Source organism: Pteronotus mesoamericanus, unplaced genomic scaffold (genome assembly GCF_021234165.1).
Source record: "Pteronotus mesoamericanus isolate MK-2021 breed Mesoamerican mustached bat unplaced genomic scaffold, CSHL_Meso_final contig_75, whole genome shotgun sequence".
NCBI lineage: Eukaryota > Metazoa > Chordata > Mammalia > Chiroptera > Mormoopidae > Pteronotus > Pteronotus mesoamericanus.
Genome location: NW_026555249.1, coordinates 11,358,269 through 11,371,489, shown reverse-complemented (window position 1 = coordinate 11,371,489; position 13,221 = coordinate 11,358,269). Strand labels below are relative to the sequence as shown.

Sequence of the window (13,221 nt, the reverse complement as noted above, 5' to 3'; positions counted from 1 at the left end):
TTCTACCTGTACTATAAATGCAGAAACACAAGTTGCATTTCTCTGTAGCTTGCGACTGTTTGAGTGACAAACCTTAGCTCCTCACGTGGCCTTGCAAACCTTCTGTCTTTAATGGAGATGAGCAATAGCCAATTCTCATTTGGGAGTGATAATATTTTATACCCTTAATATTAATGGTTAAGCAGCCCTCTTTATTTCTGCATTCGAACACTTTAATTTTTTTGTTATGAATTCATAGGTTTCATTTCTTTCAACTTTAATTATCTTTGCATTTCTTTTATATAGGATCTTCGAATGTTCCATGCCATCCTTGAGCAGAACTGGCACACTACTCGTTGAGCCTTCTCCACGTGAAAGCCATATCGTCACTTGCCTCTGGCTACCTGTGCGGACTCAATATTCAGCTTTCTCTTAGGTGCCACAGAGCACATCCATCCCTATAGAAACGGTTTCTTCATTGTGTATTTGAAAAACATTTTATTCTGATTGTAAATGCCAACAAGTCATTGTAGACCATTTTAGAACCATAGAAACATATAAAGAAAGAATCACCTGAGATGCTGATATCTAGAGATAACCCCTTTCTGACTTGCACCTGACTCCAGGGCTCTTCCTGAATTAAATGATTCAAACACTAAGTCATCCTCCTGCTGTTTAACCGATACAGGCTGTTATAGAGAGCAGGCTCGGGGTCTCTCGCCGGGACATTAGATTCTAATGCATCCCAACCGACTGTGCTCACAGTGCAGGGAAAGTACCACTGTATATTGACAAAAGCCATGTGGGCTGCCTGGTGGTCTCTTATTCGTACCTTCATCACAGGCCGGTGGGCTCGTCTGAGGCAGTGTTACATAGAGCACGTCGCTGAACTCCCCGTACTTGTCAGAGTTCCGCTGTCTGGACCGCACGCGCACTTCGTACTCCTTATCCAGGCGCAGCGAGTACATGGGGACTGATGTTGACAACACAGGGTCCATCTTTTAAGACAGAACAGGTCACTCATTGGTTAAAGGCTCAACTGTGGCTCAATGCCACAAGCTTTGAAAGGTGTGTCTGCATCTGCTCGCAAGAGGAATCCTGCAAAGTGGGTAAGATTTGCACCGGAGGGGGCTTTTTCAAGAAAGGTCAAGGCGAGTATGTTAAATGGACAATAGGCCACAAACTTATTTTCGTATAAACCAGAGAGCTGATAGACTTTTATAGAAATGCAGTTATATCTTTAAACTAGGCTGTCACATTTTCTAAGATCAGAACATAATAAATTATTATGGAAAATGACAGAACTATAAAGAAGTATTGCCTACCCTTTGGGATATTGCAATTTTGTATGATGGCGCAAGAACAGAAAAAACAAACGTATTTCACATCAGAACAAATTCTCGTCATCCTCTGGAAATTCTGGGTGGCCATTCATATGACCAGAGACTTGGAAGGGGACCTAGGAAAATTCATAGTTGTCTTAACTGAACTTTCAGATAACTCTTTTAGAAGCAACTACATACATAATCTGCCTGTCCTGCTCTGTTCTAGAATACCCCAAGACACCTCAAAATTGTTTGCTATTCAAAATCTGCAAAAAAAAAAAAAAAAAAAAAAAGTTGCAGGAGTCCTTGGTAATTAGCATCACGATCCCACAACCCTTACGGCCAGCATTCTCTTTTACCTTCTGGGGGAAGGGCAGGGGAGGCTATGACACTTTTAAAATGTTGCTATCAAAGAAGGAAATCCAGTTAATGAGAGAGGTTTTCCTTTAAGGCAATATTCAAATGGAGTGTGTGCTTTTCATATGTTCTCTGGTAGAACACCTTGTTCCTGTTTATAAAAGACTAGGAACTCTCACTTTTTCCACAGCATCTACCCTTCACATAAATAAGATCTCATAATTTGTTTTGCTAAGTCAGAAGCTGGACCTTCAGCTTCTAAAACAAAATTTCCTCTCACCCCAGTTATTTTCTACTCAAAAAGTACCTCTTTTTTCCTCCATGTGCACATGGGATGGGAATTTTGTATTGTTCAAAGGAGCTTCTTACTATATGGAATATCTGCATGCCTAAAATGCTTTTTTAAAGGTAGGATTCTGAATATTAAGGTTATTATTTTTCTTAAAATATTTTAAAAGCCCATTTTTCATTCTTAAAGCCCTAATTTCTCTGTTACTGTCACCGACGTCATCTCTCTACAGATTTTACTAATAACAAAACCAGAAAGGGGCTCTCAGGGATTCACCCCTGGCCAGGCCCCACCCTCTGGGCCCTCCACACTCTGACGCTGAGCTCGGCCCCCGCCCCGTGGGAGTTTGCTGCGCTTCTAAGGAGTCTCTCCTGGCTCTTGCCCCCACTCCATCCTGCCGGCTAATGCACATCCTGTGGGACTGCCTGGGCTCCTTGCTCAGGTTTCCGCATGACAGCGCAGAGTCCTTGGGCGTGAACAGTGCCTTCATCATCTTCTTCAGGTGTAAGGTGGGTGAGCAAGTGGCTCATTGTATGCTACCCATTAGGTCCTGAAAAAACTATGAATTCTCAAATCTGTTTAGCAGGTAAGCAGTGTAAGCAACTACATGGTCATGTGTGTCACTTTTCTATTAAAATGTATTTAATTAATAAAAGACAGAACAATACCAAATTCAACGTTGCCAAAGGGTAACACGAATCCAATCTCAGCAACAAACACCAGCTCTTTTCCCCTTCTACTTACAAAGTCATCTCTTCTTTTTATGCTTACAGCATTTTTACTCATAACCAATTAGACTGTGAGTTTCTTCTCGAGAGAGGTCTATTCTTATGAATCGGCCCTTGATATTCATGACAACTCTGAGACCCTTGCAAATGACCAAACTTGTAAATACTATAAATCTATAACTTCACTCATACAAAGTCAGTAAACATTAACTGGCCCCTTTGGACTGTCTAATGTGATTTTTTAGCATGGTATGATGAAGAGCGCAACAAAGCTATGTGGGCAGCAGCTCTGGATGGTCAGTGGAGTGAGCCCCGCATCCCCATGCACCTGGCTCAAGTGTAAGAGGCACACATGCCTGTGCCCCAGGTGAGACATTGCTACAGGCCGGGGTCTTTCAGGCTTGAAACTATGACCTGAAAGTGCATGAATTTGAACGTTCCGATTTACATCCTGCTTTCCTAGCTTGTCAAATGCTTTGGTCTCAGGATTCTTTGATACTGAAAAATGATTGCAAACCGTGAAGATTTGATTTATTTCGGTTATACCTATGGCTATTTACCATACTAGAAATTGAAACTGAGAATATTAAAAATGCTGATTTTAAAATTAAAATAAACAGATTTTACAGTGACATTGTTAATAAAATTATTGTATTTTCCAACACAATAACATTATAGTAAAAAGAGTAACATTATTTTACATTTTTGCAAATCTTTTTAATGTCTGGTTTAGTAGAATATGGCTGTATCTTTTTCACCTGCTTCTGAACTAAGTCTGTTAGGATGTGTTGTTTTGTTGATGTGCGTGAACAAAATCTGGTCTCACACAGATATGTATTGAAGAAAAGGAAGGATATTTTATAGCCTTTTCAGATAATTGTGGATATGCTTTAACACCAACACTCAAATTCAATAAATGGTATTCTCTTAAAGGTTAGTTGCGATGTGGAATCTGAAACTGCATCAATCAATCTTTTGGATACTGTTACTTTAAAATCCACCATTCTATCTCATACTTTGAATGAATCATTTCCCCATCAGCAATTTTGGTTATATCATGTATTGGTCATTTGGAAAACGAGTTATGCAGATTTTCTAAGTGTACACACAGTTTATTATGCCATATAAAAAGAATCACTTTTGTTAATAGTATCACCATTGATCCCAACAGGGGTGTCTTCAAAGACAGGGAAGCTATCACGTTCACGGTTACACAAGGAAGCTTTCCGAAATTCTAATTTTCCCTTGAAAGCTCACATTTTTTCATTGGCAACAAATACTGTCAATTGTTTTTCTTCAAATAATAAGCTTACTTAATTCTTTTTCAAGAAATGTTTGCCAAATATTTGCTAGCTCAAGTGTGAATAACTACCAGTTTATCAGTAGTTCTTTCAGGTAACACTAGCGCTCCCAACGGTGTTCTTTGCAGAATGCAACCAGTTCTGTGGGCAACCCAGCTGTCTCAGGGTTTTTTCTAAGGATGACCATTAGGACCCAACATTTAGGACCCACTAAGTGGCCAGAGGGCTTTATGAGGACTTGCCCCGTGTCACACTGAGTATTAAAAAGGTCGAGCTGTAATTTTTCACAGCTTCATCAAGGTCACTCTTATGTGAAACTGGCTCTGTTGCTCCCCTCCCCTGTGATGTCTGGAGGTGAAGAATTCAGTGACTGTAGGTACAGGTCCCTGTGACTGCCTCGGCTTGCGCTAAGGTGGCCTCAGTTTCCGCACCATTGCTTTGGAACAATCAGGGCAACTCTCAATACAGCAGAGAAAGGAAAAAGCACTTTAATATTATCATGGAAATAGTCTGGACCTTGCGGACCCCCTGACAGGGTCTCTGGGACCCTCAGGGGTCCCTGGTTCACACTTGGAGGATGGCCACCCTGGGCACCTGGCACAGTCCTTGGGCACCGTGGTTATTTCAATGCCTGCTGGCTGCAGAAACGTATGACTAGCTTGGATTTAGAATGTCTTGTCTGACTCAGCATCCAACCAGGCTTTTTTTACTACACGAAGTTATAGAATAGACGTCTAAATTAGAATGCTGCCGAAAGCAGAGCCTCAAAGCCCAGTATTTGACTGTTCAAAGCTGCTCCAAATTTAGCTCTTCCCCTAATGGCAACATCAGCCCCGTTCTCAGCCGCTCACTGAATGGACAGGGCCTGGTGTCTCAGAAGCTGGGAGTGGGGCCACGCCAGCTGCCGGGCCTGACGTGAAGCTGGCCAGAAGCCGCTGGGCTTGGCCAGGGCCACGGCTGTGGTCAGGCTGATTTAGAATTCGTTATATTGGGAGCAACGTGATAATCCTGTTTTTCTTCTTGTTGTGTGCCATGTGGAATTTATCTAAGTGCCCGGTTCCCATACACTTGGCAAGGAAGGGAGGAGGGCAGAGGTCATCCAGCACCATGCTCCTTGCAGATTTCAAAACCGCTCAGCTCAATTGTCCCCTGGTGCACTTAACAAAATATCCTTCCGAAACCTCTAAAGGGCAAATTCCCTCCTGGAGTCACTTAAGAACTTATTTTAATGAAGGTCTTGTGAGCAGTAGTAACTAAAATCATGGGAGAATATTTAGCCATAGCTCACTGTTGACCTTGATCATAACCCTTCCCATGTTTAGCCACATCCCCAAAGACAGCTCAGTGGCTCAAGTATACAGTTTTGTTCTAAAGTTAAACTGGACACCAAGGATGACTGGGGGAAGGTTTTCCTTTCCTTCCAGAAGCTTCTGTGTCAGCTCCATGGAAGCATCTGCTACTGGACAGAACTCCAAGGTGATCTTTTTTTGATCAGTTTTCCTCAAATGGGAAATTATGGAGCACACAGTGTGGACATATGGTGTTAGGTCAAAAGGAAGTCCATAAATGAGAGGGGGTGTTAGAATAAAAAGAAGACAATTCAGAAGACTTAAGGTGTGATTTGCAATGATGCCTTACCATTTTCCACTGGGTCTCATTTACTTCCTTGTATTGCAGCTCGTACTCCAGGACTATCCATCCTTTCTGAACATCTGCATTGGACGGTGGTTCCCATCTCACTTGGATATCCGCATGAATCCCCGTCAAACTGATGTTCAGTAAAGTCCAGTTGAGGCCAGTGGGTGGATCTGGTTGTACTGTGCATGTCAAAGGAGAATTAGCACGCAGAGACACACAACTGCATAGTAATGGGATGCTTTCTCCTGAAGAGACCGCCTTACTTCATACGTTTTTATTACTCATACCCTTAATTCTTCTAGTGTTCCTATTAGTTGGTTCTCATTTAATAAGAGAGTACTGTTTTTTTACTTAAGGATGACCTGTGTTTAACTCTAAAAAAATACCGTACAAAAATTGCTTTTCAAGCCTAAAATCTGATCTATAAATTTTCTTAAAGATCTGTCCTGTTTTACGTTTCTTTTAGTTGTGATAGAATAAATGCTTTGGGACTTGGCCAAGGAATTCATTTTAACTAAGGAACAGAGAGTCAGAAAGACCTATGGTAGTTAAACATGTGGCCGTTTTGGAACTAGGGCTAGAGAAATCTTTTTTCTTCCAGCCTGCTTATGTCTGGGGACAAGGACCTCATCTCGCTCTTTTCTGTGTTGCTACTAGTGCAATCCTTCCCGACACTCAGCAGATGCCCTTTGACTTCTTTTCTTCCCAGCCACATGTGATCACATCCTCAGAACTAAGAAAGGAGGCATCACACTGCTCTCTCAAAGGGTTTTCTTTCACTTAACTTCACATGAGCAACGGGCAACAGTTCTGCTTGTTTTCTCTTGATCTATCCACGTTCTCAGGTACAGTGGTCGACCATAAAGACCACAATTTCCCAAAGAGGTTGATGAAGAGAAATGTGGATTTCCAAAGCTAGGAACTCTATCTAAATTTATATTTTAGATAGTCCCCAATATATTATTGCTATTGGGATCTCAGTACTGAGGTTTTTGAAAATTATGTGCAGGTACAGATAAAATTTACTTTCTTTTCTATGATATGGAGAAGGTCACCTGGAGTGGGGCAAAGTCTGGGTCCCCAGGGCTGATCAGAGATAAGCCTACAAAAATACACTGTGAGGAGATTTTACTGGCTGTTAAAACCTGGGAGCCAACCAACGTAGCTCTTCTATTCAACCCAAGTTGAAACACTGTGAAGGTGCATGTTATTGGCCACTGTGTTCATGGTGAACACCACTTTTATTAAAAAAATAGAGAAAGTCCAAACTTGACTCATCAGGAATCGCTCCAATTTAATTTCCCTACTTTTGGGAAATTAAATTGGAGCGATTTGACAAGATGGAGGCATAGGTAAACATGCCTTGAATCCTTGCACAACTTCAGCAAAAATTATAGGAGACTACAAAACAAATATCACCCAGAAATGTCAGAAATTTGAGCTGTGTGGAAGTCCGACAACCAAGAATTTAAAGAAACCAAATTCATGAAGATGGGCAGGAGAAGCAGAGACGTGAAGATGTGGGGACATGAGGGAAGGTGTGGAGATGCAGAATGGACAGTCCCACATCCATGTGTGATGATAAAAATTGGGATGAACAGCTCGGGAGCAAGGGATCCCAGCCCCAGACCGGACCACCCAGCTCAGGGTTTCAGCACCAGGAAATTAAGTCCCCATAACTTCTGGCTGCAAAAATCAGTGGGGGTTGGGGCAGAGGAAGAAATGGTGGAATTCATAGGAGACTCCTCTTAAAGGGCCCACAAAGGACTTAGAACTTAACACAGACTCACTCCCTCTGGAATTCAGCACCCATATAGCGAGAAGGGCACTAGTGGCATATGGGGAAAAATTGAGGCGACTGGCATCATGGCAAGTGCTGGGAGGTGGCACCCCTGAGGTCAAAACTCCAAGGGCTAGGCAGTGGCACTGTTCCCTCTCTGAGCCCTCCTCCACACAGAGCCACAGAACAGTAACACAGGTTTTCCTGCCCTGGCGATTACCTAAGGCTCCTCTGCATACAACTTACAGGTGTGCTTTTCTATGATAAGCCAAGCTACTAAGACAGAGAGTTAAAACAGTACTTCCTAAAAAACAGAGACAAACACAAGGAGGCTGCCAAAATGAGGAAACAAAGAAATATGGCCCAATGAAAGAACAGAACAAAACTCCAGAAAAAAGAACTAAATGAAATGGAGATAAGCAACCTATCAGATGCAGAGTTCAAAACACTGGTTATCAGGATGCTCCAGGAACTCACTGGAGCATTTTTCAACAGTGTAAAAAAGACGCAGGCAGAAATTAAGATTACATTAAATGAAATAAAGAAAAATTTACAGGGAACCAACAGTCGAATGGATGAAGATGAGAATCAAATCAACAATTTGGAACATGAGGATGGAAAAAAGGATTCAATCAGAAGAGCAAGAAGAAAAAAGAATAAAAAAAAATGAGGCTAAACTAAGGAGGATCTGGGACATCTTCAAAGGTACCAATATCTGAATCACAGGGATACCAAAAGGAGAAGGGGAAGAGCCAAGAAATTGAAAACTTTTTTGAAAAAAATAATGAAAGAAAACTTCCCTTATTTGGTGAAGGAAACAGACATACAAGTCCAGGAAACACAGAGAGTCTCAAACAAGATGGACTCAAAGAGGATCACACCAAGACACAGCATAATTAAAATACCAAAGGTTAAAGATAAAGAGAGAGTCTTAAAAGCAGCAAGTGAAAAGCAGAGAGTTCCCATAAGACTGACAGCTGATTTCTCAAGAGAAACTTTGCAGACTAGAAGGAACTGGAAAGAAGCATTCAAAGTGATGAAAAGCAAGGACCTACAACCTAGATTACTCTATCCAGCAAAGCTATCATTTAGAATGGAGGGCAGATAAAGTGCATCCCAGACAAGGTAAAACTAGAAACTATGAACATTAAAATGGCAAGAAATGTGCAACTATCAACAACTGAATAAAAAAGAATGAACTAAGCAAGCAAGCAGAACAGAAACAGAATCATAGATATGGAGATCATTTGGAAGATTAGCAGCTGGGAGGGAGAAGGGGGAGAATGGGGGAATAAGGTACAGACATTAAGAAGCATAAATTGGCAGGTACAAAATACAGGGGGATGTTAAGAACAGTATAAGAAATGGAGTAGCCAAAAAACTTTTATGCATGACCCATAGACATGAACTAAGGGGGGGACTGCTGGAGGGAATGGGGATACTGGATGTAGGGGTGACAAAAGGGGAAAAACTGAAACAACTATGATAGCATAATCAGTAAAATATATTTAAAAAAGAAATTGGAGTGATTTGTAAAATGGCTAAGCTACAGATGCCACATATTGACAGGAACAGTCCTCTTTTCTGGGTTTGCTGCAATTATTTATTACTTGTTGCTTATTGCAATTATTCATTAATGCCTCTGACTCCCAACTTGACTGTATCTTAGGCATTCTGCAGCCACCACACCCGAACACAGTGCCTGAACAGTGCCTGGCTCATGGCAGGCCCTCAGTGACCCTCAGCCAAGTACAGGAGCGGGGCTGGCAGGTGGCAGAGACAGGGTCACAACATGGGTCTTGACTCGTATTCTTACTACTACCCATTGAGCCACTCAATAGCTACACCTACAGGTGTCAGGACATGGACTCCACAGTCTCTCTCAACTGGGCAGTTGGGTTCTCTTTCCTGCTTGTTCAGTTTTCTCAGTCTTCACCCTCAAAGTTAGGCTTTCAGAACTACTTGCTTTTGTCTGCAGCCTCTAGCCACTTTCTCTCTATGTCTTGTAGTCTGCTGAGGCCTGGAAAACCACATACAAGGACAGCCCATCCGAGAGTAGCTCCCAGGAATTCCTCTATGCAACAACTGAGCTTTTGTGGAGAGATGTGAGGCACCAATGCCAGCTACTCAGAGTCCTTTGATTTTTTTTCTATTTAGCTGTTTATACTATTATAGTTTAAACATGAACATTCCAATTATAGCTGTTTGTTTTCCTTTGTTTCATTTCCCCTGTGTCCACATGCTGGACAAGGAATAATCTGTTTGGACCTTTCACTTAGTCCATTGAGCTGATTATCTCCAATGGTTGTCTTGAGATCTTATAAATATGTCTTTAAGCTGGTTTTAACTGTTTTGTAAATGTAAAATCTGAGAGTTATTGTGCTTTGTGATAAAGGAAACCTAAGCATTTTTTAGAGCAACAGTAGAGATCAAAGACAAAATATTTCAGTAGATATGACTATAATAATCATATCAAATAATTAGAAGAGAAGGAATCTTAAGGGGGCTTTGAGCCTGCCCCTTGCAGCGGCACACTGGAACACAATCCAGTTTAAAGACCTCCTCAAGGAAGACTCCACCAGGCTCCCCCTCTTTTCTTCACAACATTTACTGCCAGATTCATTTTCATTAGAGCCAACTTAGTTCCCCCTTCCCTTTCCCTCTTGTTCAGCAGCTGAGCTCATGCCCTCTCACGTCGACTTCCATCCAGCTCTCAGGCACAACGACAAGGTCTTCCTACTTGGATACACCTGGGCCTTGCAGACTTCCTGCTTCGTTAACCTAAAGCCATGGCAAAGGAAACACAAACCTGTGATTTACCTATTTCCTCAACAGAGAAGCACTTCTGATCCACAGTACCACCATGGCTCATGAGCTTGATGCAGTAGGGCGTCCAGATGGAGGTATAGGATGCATTGAAGTAACAGCTGTTTTCTCCAGCAGAGACATAATCAGGGCATTCTTTCCATTCTTGAGTCCATTCTTGAGTCCTTTCTTGAGTGTTCCTGAAAGGGAAGGTAAAAAAGGCTGAATTGTTCTAAAGGCAGGCCATAGGTTAAGTCAAAGCAAGGTGCTTGACAGAGTCAATACACTGAAACACAAATATTTATGAGCAAATATTTCCGGGAAGTCTCACGTTGGTAGGTTCCGTCACTGTCTACAGACCGAGCGAGGGCCATCTGGTACTTCTGCCTGCAGGAAAACCACCTGTTCACTGATTGCATGTGATGGGACAGCTCCTAAATGAAGTGACTCATTGATAGGCATTCTATTATCCACATTCTACAAATAAGGCTTAGGGAGGTTGAATAAGGCCCTTCATTAAAACATGACAGCCAACCCGCAAACGATACAGATTCCCAGAGAGTGGTGAGTCTTAAGACCCAGGTGTTTCTCCAGTTCACGGTGGACCAAGGAACCAAGGCACACTGCTGGTGTTGTCCACGTTGGGTGGCAATAAGGTATGGGTGGCCTTGAGGTGGAAAATCGGTTACCACCCTATGCTGAACCACCATACCCTGTTTCTGCCTCTCCACATGTGTCCCGTGCTTGGGGGAGTTTTCCTCATGCCTTGAACTCTTCCTCATACTTCTGATTTTTTTCCCTTAATTATATGAAGAGCCAGGAGAACATTTCAAACATGCAGGACATCCCATTGATGTGTATGAAACATGAAATCCTAACCTTTTCTCCCCAACCCCTGAAAGAGACAAAAGACATGAATCCAGAAATTTAAGTAACTCGCCAAACCCAGAAAGAATTTTTCTGTTCTATTTTGTAACTAGTCATGGACATTTAATTATAGGATATAGAAAAAAAGGAGAAATAAACATGGACTAAAGTGAATCAACATGCTTGCTTACGAGTTCCTTTTTTGGTTTTTCTACAAAGAACAAGTCCCTCTTTTCCTAGATATTGGATCAGATAAAAGCAGACAACAAAATGAATCCTGGCAGGTAGATGGACATACGGAGAACACGGAGCACATGAGACAAGCTGCGTGATCACAGTGACATGCCGCCCTAGTTATTCATCTCTACCCTACTCTGCAGAACACATCATCTACCCAGGTGACTTCAAACAGCAGGATGTGTGCTGAGCAGAAAGGAGATGCCAGGACGGTCGCTGTGGAAAGAAGTCAGAGTTTTGGGAAAGGAAATTCCCTGGTCTGTTGCCATGGGGACCTGAACAAAAAATGCAGATCAATCAAGAGATCCATCGCTCAGACTCAAGTTCAAACCCTGCTCCCCACCTCCACCTCCCAGCAGGAACAGAGCAAGCACGTGACAGAATGTGCCACAGCTCTGCCAAGTGCGATCTGTCTCGCTGGCTGGCTGACTGAATCCAGCAGGCCATCTTTGGGACCCTGCTTTGTAGGCACCATACAAGCACTGTATCCAGCACTAGCATGCTGACAGGATTTGGTCCCTTCCTTCAGGCTAGAAAAAAAGATGCAGAAATTACAATCGCAGTACTGTTTTGGTCTCCTGTATTCAGTCCACTGACATTTAGTAAGCACCGATTATATATAAAACCCTGTGCTAGGTATTATGAGGGATTCACGTGTGTCTCAGGAATTACTCTGGCCCCAAGCATGTGACTAAAAAACTGTGTTATAAAGCAGGGCAGACAAACGCTTGACAGGTGGTGCTCATTCGGCTCCCAAAGAGCTCAGAAGGGGCCATGACTGTTCTGATTGTCCATGGAAGGCTTCAAGGTAGAGGTGGCATTTCTAGCAACCTTGAAGGGTCAGTGAAGTTTAATAGATGGCACTAGGGAAGGGAAAGGAGGAAACAGAATGGTCAAAGGCACTGAGGTGAAGAAGTATGGGTATGAATGTGGTGAGGGGAGCAGCAGGCAATGGGGCAACTGGGGAAGACGTTCTTAAATTAGAACTGCTACTGGGGGGGAGATAATTTCTTAGTCGCTTATCATTCCCTAGGCTGTCTGCTTGGGAAGAGGGTTTGTGAGTCAAGGAGATAGAAAGGCAGTAACTTGTGGCAGAGGAACCAGGCGACAGGAATGACACTATGCAGGCCCTGGGGCCAGAGGCTGGAGGGATGGACTGGGGTCAGGGAGGGGTGGGGCGGGAGTTCCCCCTGGGAACTGTGGGAAAGGCAGGGACTGGGGGAAGATACAGGCATCCTTCTTTCCCGCTGTTTCTCAGGAAGAAACTTGTGCAACATTGGGAGAGGCTTGGGACAGCTGCTCCTCAGCTGTTGGAAGAAACTGGAATTCAAGTGGCAGAAACACCGGAGTCCAAGACAGGGAACTGTTGCATAAATTCTGGCGGAGACTCTTAAAAGTTGCATACCCTTGGATGAGAGGAAGATTCCTCCCTGATGGGAGCAATGTGGGCAGAAGGGAGAAGCAAGGATAAAGTGTGTGCGTGTGTCTCTGTGCGTGTACATTTGCAGCAGGGAAACGATATTTAAATACTATTGAACTAGGATACGCTTTATTTTATCTTGAATTTCAAACTAAATAAGAGTGCACTGCAGAGGATGGTTTAACAGGCTAGCCTAGGGAATGAGGCTTTCCTGTAAGAGTGGAGGGCACAGCAAATATGTTCAGTGTGCTCGACAGCGTTACAGTTAGTATTAAAGTGTCCTAAGGAGGTAGGCCTGTTCTTAGCAGGTCTGGCTTTGTTCTAGAGAGGTCAGGCCTGTATGCCTCACAGTTTCTCAGCTTTGGCATGTCAGCACCCTGTCCCCCACGGGGACTCTACAAAAAACCCTGTTTGGATGATGCCAAACCCATTAGCTCCGAAGAACAAACGACAGAAAGCTCTCATCCGACACAGGGAGGACCTGGAAGAGCTAAG

General features: G+C 43.0%; 1 protein-coding gene across 7 annotated transcripts in view; it reads right to left on the bottom strand.

Annotated features, from left to right (window-relative positions):
• Window positions 1–13,221, bottom strand: part of GHR (growth hormone receptor) — a 217,121-nt gene that overhangs the window by 5,768 nt on the left and 198,132 nt on the right. For all 7 annotated transcript variants that reach the window (XM_054583980.1, XM_054583987.1, XM_054583985.1 and 4 more), the window contains exons 5-7: window positions 10,218–10,402; window positions 5,618–5,796; window positions 812–977 (exon numbers count right to left, since the gene is read on the bottom strand). In XM_054583980.1, coding sequence (XP_054439955.1) covers window positions 812–977; window positions 5,618–5,796; window positions 10,218–10,402 — 530 coding nt within the window. The remainder of the gene's footprint in view (window positions 1–811; window positions 978–5,617; window positions 5,797–10,217; window positions 10,403–13,221) is intronic.